Source organism: Nicotiana tabacum, chromosome 24 (genome assembly GCF_000715075.1).
Source record: "Nicotiana tabacum cultivar K326 chromosome 24, ASM71507v2, whole genome shotgun sequence".
Classification (NCBI taxonomy): domain Eukaryota; kingdom Viridiplantae; phylum Streptophyta; class Magnoliopsida; order Solanales; family Solanaceae; genus Nicotiana; species Nicotiana tabacum.
This window is the reverse complement of record NC_134103.1, coordinates 99,622,718-99,632,136: the sequence shown is the minus strand read 5'-3', so window position 1 is coordinate 99,632,136 and position 9,419 is coordinate 99,622,718. Positions and strand designations below refer to the sequence as shown.

At 37.1% G+C, this 9,419-nt stretch overlaps 1 protein-coding gene across 1 annotated transcript; it reads right to left on the bottom strand.

Annotated features, from left to right (window-relative positions):
* Positions 1-8,457: 8,457 nt before the first annotated feature.
* LOC142178346 (uncharacterized) lies at positions 8,458-9,045 on the bottom strand. The gene has a single exon (XM_075247681.1). The coding sequence runs from the start codon at positions 9,043-9,045 to the stop codon at positions 8,458-8,460; it is 588 nt and encodes a 195-aa protein (XP_075103782.1).
* Between the last annotated feature and the right edge of the window lie 374 nt (positions 9,046-9,419).

Genomic DNA, 9,419 nt, shown 5'->3' with positions numbered 1-9,419 from the left:
AATAAAAGTAGGGAAAGGTGCAAATAAAAGAGACATGTACATTCCATATTTGGGATATAAATTACCGGTTTAAATTATACACACCGATTTGCGCAAATTTCTTTTGCACAATTATTAAATTTTAGTTGTGTAATAAAGTAATAACAGAGTAGTTGTTATTAATAAATGGCTTTATTGAGTAAATATTTTTTGCAGTGTCAGTACATATAATTTAACTTTATATTGGTAATTACATCCCACAAGTTGGACAAAATTATACTCTCTCAATTGTAATGTATGTGAAGGTGTATGGATTTCGAGAGTCAAACGAATTATTCTTTGACCGTAAGTTTTTCATATGCCTTTTTCAATATTTTAAGTTATTAGTTTTAGTATACGTGCATTGCACGTGTGTGGTGTCTATCAATTAAAAATATATTTATTGACATTAAAATAAAATGCAATATTTGTTTAAATGATGAAAATATTTTTTCTCACACTAACATAATTGTTGTATTTAATATCTTTTGAATATGCATAAATGATGAATTTAGCTAAGTTGGATGAATATTATTTTGTAATTGTACATATCTTATAATATGATATACAAATATATTAAATTGTGTCTCACCTGACATATTTTTATGAATAAATTTTGTCTTCTACTATTTTATCCTAATTTCTTAAAGTTTGCATTTTAACCAATTTAATTCTTAAAACTATAACTGATTTTATTTCATATCCTGATTTGTTTTTGTCACTCATGGTATTTTTATGAAAATTAATTTATGTACTCTAATATTTGTGTAAACTTGAAAATTTGTTTTACCTATGTATAAATTTGAAAAGGAATAAAATCAAATTATTTTGCTAGTTTGTTAATTCAAATCCGAAAAAAAAAAGTTAACTCGAATACTTAATTATCTTTTTTAATCCCTAATGTCACACCTCCTTTTTCCCGAAGGGGGAGATTAGGAGAGTTTTTCTAATTAAAGTGACATTAATCGAGATGGGATTATTTATTTATTTCAGAGTCGCCACTTGGAATAATTTATGGTGTCCCAAGTCACCGATGTATCCCAAATCGAGGAAATTGACTCTATTTTATGGTCCGCGAACACAGAAGATCGGGTACGGAATTTTGTTAACCCGGGAGAAGTTGTGAGGCACTCCCGAGTTCCGTGATTTTAGCACGGTCGCTCAACTATTAATAATTGACCTAATTATCTGATTTAATATATGTTTTAAAACCTATTGTGCATTTTTACTTTTTAACCGCTTTTAATTATTTATGAAATTATTTATGGAACAAGTCACGATGTCGTACACTTGTCATTTTGGCACACATCGCAAACCGCGCCACATGAAATGCACCCGCGATTTACGACATGCTTATTTTTATTATTGTTTGAAGTTATGATCGGGCCACATGAAATGCACACCCGAATTGGGATTTACGTATCGTGACCATGCCACGGGAACCGTACCCATGACCACGACGATGATTTATTGTTAATCACGCCTAAAGCAAGCTACGATGTTCATGAATTAATTATTGTTCCTAAGGTTTGTAAAAGGTCATAGGGTACGGTATTGATTTATGGATAGACATACAGAAATGAACTAATTCTAATCTTGGGATCTTTTGATGTATTAAAATTTGTTAGGCAATCACGTGTACAGCAATTGTACATAACCATCTTTAAGAAAAGAAAGTAAACAAATGGCAGTTCTGATTAGAAAGTTATGCACAATCAAGGAATTGTTTTAGTTAAACTTTGACTAATTTTGCTTCATGTAAGAAGCAATAAATGAGAAGGAACACAACTCAATATGGGCTTGGCTGCGCGGGTTTTGCTGAACCCAAGACTCATAATTTACACATAATTGGCCAAAAACGAGAATAGGCCCCAGTAAGTAAAGGAATTTCAAATAAACTAATTATAATTAGGAAAGCTTTCAACAAAATTGAATTTATACTAAGTCTTAATACAATCAATAACTAATTATACATCTAAAATCTCAAATGGAATACATATCTATCAGTGAATGCTATTTTAGATTGACTACACATTTTTAAATAACATAATGGTTCCCTATAATCACCAACAATCCACCAGAGCTTATGATCTATGCTAAGCAATTCACTCGTGTCACTTTTCAGTTAGCTATAAGCAATGAAATTGCACACAATTCAGAGGATAAAACAACAATAAGTAGATACCAGGTTGCTCATTTACATTCAACAAACCAAATACTTGTTTTTAACATTCCAACAATTTCAGAGGCTAAACAAGGAAAGACCTTCAAACAGATTTAGACTTTAGACATATTGAATATAGAATCAGAACCAACCCAAAACATAATAGCTTCAAAACTTAACAGAGGAAGTAAATCGAAACGAATCAATAATTACACATAACGAATCTATGAAACGGGACAGAATCAGCACATAAACAAATTAATATTTTCATTTAAGATTCAAACAAACTGAAAATTGCAAGAAATATTGCAAGAGTTTGACCTAAACAAATCCAGCTTCATTTATAATTTAGCCAAAAGCTAAACAAGGTGGCTAAACGCACCTCTAGACAGCAGAATGGCAACAAAGAGAAATCTGCACTTCAAAGGGCAGCTTCTCGAGCAGCGACGAACTCAACAACTTCTCAATCGAAGTTCAATTTTCAACTCAAAAATCCAGATTGAAAAGAAGAGACGGAATATATTTTTTTCAAATTTTTAGACAGTAATTAAAATAAAATGGAACAGACGAACACTGAACATGCTTCTTTTTTTTTTGTATTTTTTTTTTGTTCTGAAACTAAACCAGAAAATCAAAAAAAATGGCGATGAACCACTGAAAAGAAAAAAAAGTTTTTTAGAACCCTAGCTTTCCTTTCCGATTTTTTTCTCTGAAATTTTTGTTCCAAAAAAATGACCTCCCTCAGAAATCTCTTAACCTCCCTATATATACCCAAACCACAAATTTTCATACCTTTTTCTCCAAGTCATGCCCCAAAATTCCTTTTTTTTTTTCATCCGAAAAATCCGCAAAAATCTGATTCCCTTTCTTGTGAACCAAATCGGACAAATGGAGGTCTAGGATCTTGAATCCCTTAGATCCTATGACCACCATTCATCCGAGATTGTTCTCAATACCAAGAGCGCGTGAAGCCTAAGGGAGAAAAGAATCTTTTCTGTCAGAGGTCGTTACGGGACGGGTGACGTGGAGGAGAGAGGGTGAAGGATTCACGTGCGTGAGTTGGAGGGAGGGTGAACTCGCTTGATTTCAAACGAGTTTGGCGGAGGAAGAGAAAGGGGGGGGGGGGCTCTTGGTTCTGAAATTAGGTTTAGGGTTCTGGGGGAGGGAACGCATAATAGGCCTTTTATATGGGGCGTGAGAGTGGATTGCGTCCGTTGGATGGGGATGGATTGAAGGGTCGAGATCAATTCAGCCAAAACGACGTCGTTTGCACTAGTCGCGAGACTGGACCGGGTGAGGGGTTGGGCTTGGCGGACTTGGGGTGATTGTTTGGGGGAATTGGGCCGTTGAAAGTTTTTTGGCCCAGTTTTGTATAAGACCAAACAAACCTTTTATTTCTTTTCTTTATTTTTTTCTTGATTTTAAATTCTTAAAAAATTAATTAAAACCTAAATTAAGTCTTAAATCAATCTAATTTGTAGAAATAAATCTAGTTATCTATTTTACCATAATTAATTAATTTAGACTAATGAAAGAAGAATTACTAATTTGCAATTTAAAGCTAAAAATATAAAAATGACTTACATGTATATATATTTTTTGATTTTCGTTTAATAACGCAATTAACTCATGCAATTAAATCTTAAATACAACTAGACCTAAAATGTTATGCACGAAATACTTTAAACATTTTGGTATTTTTCTTATGATTTTAGCATGTTAAATATGCAACTAAATGCAAGCAACTTTTAACCAAAATTCCTACAAATTCTATAAAACTAAAAACAATTAAGAAAAATCTATATGTGAATTTCTATAGGAATATTTTAGTTGGGCAAAAATCACGTGCTCACAGCTGCCCCTCTTTGCTTGGAAACACGGAGAGTTTTCGGGCAAAGATACATTGAGCAAATATGAGCGATTTTTGACCGTTTGTATACTCCATTGAAGCGTTTTGAAAACGTTTGACCGAACCTTGCTTCCGAGGTTGCCTACATATCCTCGGCTATGGAGGAATTAGGTCAGTGTAGTTCTGGAAGTTTTGGTAGCTGGAACTATCAAGAAGCTGTGATTTCACTGTTGTTGCTGGTGCTGCTCTTTCTTACTGAGCTCCCTATTACACCAAAGTCAAAAATGAAAAAGAAACTAACTAAGCCTATCAGCTATGAGTTACAAGATTCCTATCTATGAGTCTTCTGAAGCTTGATCTTGAGTCTTGAATGGTTCTTCATGCGGACTTTTGACTTGAACCTTGATGCTTGCTAACTGCAGGTGCTAGTTCTTTCTTCTTCTTTTTTCTTTTTTTTTTCTTTTTTTCCCTTTTATTCTGGATTGAGACTTCTTCCTTTGCTCATCCGGGACTGTCAGCTTGCATTCTTGAGGCGAGCTTCTGCTACTTCTAACATGAATTGAATCCTTAAATGGCTTCCCTCGTTCTCCAGGTGGGCGCCTGATGACTTAAAACTCGAAATAAATTCCCTCATTCTCCAGGTGGGCGCCTGCTAACTTAAAAACTTGAAATAAATTTCCTCGTTTTCCAGGTGGGCGCCTGCTGACTTAAAACTTGAAATTAATTCCCTCGTTCTCCAGGTGGGCGCCTGTGTTGACTTAAAACTTGAAATGAATTCCCTCATTTTTCAGGTGGGCGCCTGATGACTTAAAACTTGAAATTAATTCCCTCGTTCTCCAGGTGGGCGCCTGATGTTGACTTAAAACTTGAAATGAATTCTCTCGTTCTCTAGGTGGGCGCCTGATTACTTAAAACTAAAATGAATTCCCTCGTTTTCCAGGTGGGTGCCTGATGACTTAAAACTTTAAATAAATTCTCTCGTTCTCCAGGTGGGTGCCTGATGACTTAAAACTTTAAATAAATTCCCTCGTTCTCCAGGTGGGCGCCTGATGTTTTAAAACTTTAAATAAATTCCCTCGTTCTCCAGGTGGGCGCCTGATGTTGACTTAAAACTTGAAATGATTCCCTCGTTTTCCAGGTGGGCGCCTGATTACTTAAAACTGAAATGAATTTTCTCGTTTTCCAGGTGGGTGCCTGATGACTTAAAACTTTAAATAAATTCCCTCGTTCTCCAGGTGGGCGCCTGATGTTTTAAAACTTTAAATAAATTCCCTCGTTCTCCAGGTGGGCGCCTGATGTTGACTTAAAACTTGAAATGAATTCCCTCATTTTCCAGGTGGGCGCCTGATTACTTAAAACTGAAATGAATTCCCTCGTTCTCCAGGTGGGCGCCTGATGACTTAGAACTTTAAATAAATTTCCTCGTTCTCCAGGTGGGCGCCTGCAATTATGACAACACAGACAAAAAACAGAAAATTTTCTGCCCCAGTTTGTACCAGGAACATTCATTGATTGTTAGTTGCATCCCATTATCCAGCAGGGTCCTGAAACTTAAAATTAGATCCCATTATCCAGGAGGGCCCTGAAAACTTAAGACTAAACTTATCTGGAGCATACCTTCCTCATGGGGGATTCCTAGTAAAGCAAACAAGATTTCTTTCCCCTGCTTAAAACAAAGAAAATTTTGTCAATTTGAAACTGTGGCGGTTAGTTTGTGGCATCCCTGCTGAAGGTGTCTGCTTCTGCCACTATCCTGCTTCATTCTGATTAGCTGCTTCGGGCTACGAAGAATTGCTTGACCTTTCAATCGGACCTCGAACACAAAACCTCTGAATAACTTGAATCACTTACACTCAACTCGTCGTATGACACTTTCATTCTGACAACTGTGGAACCTTTGCATTTCCTACAAATTCACGAATCACTTGACCACCTGAACTTCACTTACCATCGCATTGCTCATTTTAAACCATGTCACTTGGAATGTGCCTGGCCAAATTTTGCTTGGTGCAAATAAAAAGCCGGTAATGAGCTTTGGAGTCCTTTCTTGCTTGCTTCATAAAAACTAATTTGATAGAGACTTAGAAAAATAGACTCAAAAGAAACGAAGCGAAGTGACTTCGAGAATTAGGAATTAAAAAATAAAAAAGAAAAACTGAGATGACTATTTGAAGAAAATTTGAAAAGACACTTATCTGAATGAATCAGCTGGCTCTAATGATCATGACATGCATTTCGGATTGATCAACCTAATCTATACAACTAATCACATTTCTGTTCATGTCATGTCTTCATACTTCAAAATCCGGGCTTTCAACGATCCAACTTTTTCATAAAGTCAACAACCTCTTTCGACTTGTAGTGCCCCGAAGGATTTTCACCAACAAGCCTCTCTCATTTATCCATCTCTCGACTCACCACCGCCTTAAGGTGCCCGTGAGGGTTTTCACCAATAAGACTCTCTCATTTTAAATTTTTCCTCAGCTCACCATCGCCTTATGGTGCCCGTGAGGGTTTTCACCAATAAGACTCTCTCATTTATTCACTTCTCCTCGTGCCCATGAACAAAGGTGCTACCTATGATGCAAATAATACCTCCATCTCACATGGCTTGGCATCCTCAAAGTTGATCAGAAGGTCTTTCTTTGGACTGTAGTGTAGGTTTTGGACAAGGTTAGAAAGAAAGGGTGGCATGCAGGCTCAAAATAATTTAAGATGAAGGGTTTCAAAATTACAACTTTTTGGAATCAGATCTTTTTATAAAACTAAAACTTCTGCCCTAGTTTCTTCGAATCTGGGGAATTTTTGGATTTTTATTTTGATGGGACCGAACCGTGTAAGGCTGCCTACGTATCCTTAAAAGGAATCAGGTCGAACGTAGTTCAAACGAGAGTTTTGTTTTTGTTACTTTGCTTTTCTTTTTCTCCTTTCTTTTCTCTTTTCTTTCTTTGCTTTTCTCTTTTCCTTCTCTTTTTTTTCTTTTTTTTCTTTTTTTTCTTTTCTTTTATATTTCTAACTCTGCTTCTGATTCCAAAAGAGGGGTATGAAAGAAAATAAATAAGGCTCAAAAAAGGGGTAACAAATGATAAAAGTGTTTGGGATAGCAGAATAAAATGCCTTCGTCATTTCAACTTTGAACATGCCTAGTACAAAATACGATTGAAGATAAGCAAAGAAATCATACATAATATCTCTTGACTGCATCAGAATTGATAGCCATATCCACACATTTACCTTCTATGTCTGTTAAATACAAAGCACCATTGGGCAACACCTTTGTCACAATGAAAGGCCCCTTCCAGTTTGGGGCGAACTTGCCTTTAGCTTCAGCCTGATGTGGAAGGATGCGTTTCAATACCAGCTGACCCACTTCAAATTTTTGGGGACGAACTTTCTTGTTGTATGCTCTTGCCATTCTTTTCTGATACAATTGACCATGACATACTGCTGCCAATCTTTTTTCATCAATCAAACTCAATTGCTCTAGCCGAGTTTTGACCCACTCATCATCATCAATTTCAGCTTCAACAACGATCCGCAGGGATGGGATCTCAACTTCCGCAGGTATAACTGCCTCGGTTCCATATACCAGCAAATAGGGAGTTGCACCTATTGAAGTGCGAACAGTAGTGCGATAACCCAGTAAAGCAAAAGGTAACTTTTCATGCCATTGCCTCGAACCTTGCACCATTTTACGAAGTATCTTCTTTACATTCTTGTTAGCAGCCTCAACAGCTCCGTTTGCCTTAGGACGATACGGAGTGGAGTTTCGATGCATGATCTTAAACTGTTGGCAAACCTCTTTCATCAAATGACTGTTGAGGTTGGAAGCATTATCCATGATGATTATCTTGGGAATTCCGAACCGGCAAATTATATTCGAATGGACAAAATCCACCACCGCCTTCTTGGTCACAGACTTGAAAGTTACGGCTTCGACCCACTTGGTAAAATAATCAATGGCCACAAGAATAAACCTATTCCCGTTTGACGCTGCCGGCTCAATCGGTCCAATGACATCCATGCCCCAAGCAACAAAGGGCCAAGGTGCAGACATTGTATGCAACTCAGATGGCGGGGAATGAATCAAATCACCGTGCACCTGGCATTGATGACATTTGCGAACGAAGCTGATGCAATCTCGTTCCATGGTGAGCCAATAATAACCTGCTCGAAGAATCTTCTTCGCCAAGACATACCCACTCATATGTGGCCCATTTAGATGATGATTGCATCACCTTTTTTCCATCAGAAAGTTTGTAACCTAGACCGGGAATGATTTAGTATTCTGCGTGCCTTTCGGGTCCAATATCATCATTTGGTACGGGCTAGCTTTTTGTCTATCATCTAAAATATTTAGTAAAATTTAAAAGAACAAACACAAAATTGAACTTGCGTGATACTTGACCATGGGTACTTTCCTCGTCTAGAAGTAGTACTTCTTCAAGTGAACTGCGTTCCAATTTAACGGTAGTACTTTTCCATCCATGGTTTCCAACTCGTATGCTCCCTTTCTAGCGATACCTCGAATCTTATAAGGGCCTTCCCAATTTGGACTGAACTTTCCCGCATTGGCCGCCTTTGTCGATCGGAATACCTTTTTGAGGATGAAGTCCCCAATCTTGAAGTATCCCAAATTAGCTTTCCTGTTGTAATATCGCTCAATCATTTGTTTTTGAGCCGCCATTCTAATTAATGTTGCTTCTCTCCTTTCTTCTAATAGATCTAAATTTACTCGCATCTCCTCCTTATTTGCTTCCTCAGTAAGATGTGTGTATCTCGTACTTGGTTCACCTATCTCTACCGAAATTAAAGCTTCTGCGCCATAAACAAGAGAAAATGAAGTCTCGCCAATATTTGTTTTTGCTATTGTTCGATAGACCCACAATAACCCCGGTAACACTTCTGGCCATTTGCCTTTTGATTCTTCTAATCTCTTCTTCAAGTTACTATTGATAACTTTGTTTGTCGACTCAACTTGCCCATTATCTGCAGGGTGGTAAGGTGCAGACATAATCCGTTTGATCTGCCAACTTTGAAAAAAATCTGTGATTTTAGTACCTATGAACTGTGGGCCATTGCCACACACGATTTCCTTTGGAACTCCAAATCGACAGATAATGTTTCTCCAAACAAAGTCCCAGACTTCTTTTTCCCGCACCTTTTTGAATGCACCTACTTCTACCCATTTGAAAAATAATCTGTTAAAACTAATAGAAATTGTATCTTTCCCTTAGCTTGAGGCAACAGGCCTACAATATCTATGCCACACTTCATGAAAGGCGATGGTGAAATAACTGAATTTTACAGTTCTACCGGGCGGTGCATGTTACTAGCATATCGCTGAGAACTTCTTGCTGAGATAATAAATGGCTTGCTCTTTCTTGC

Coding starts and splice junctions, on each gene's coding strand:
- LOC142178346 (XM_075247681.1), bottom strand. CDS start 9,045: ATGTCTGCACCTTACCACCCTGCAGATAATGGGCAAGTTGAGTCGACA.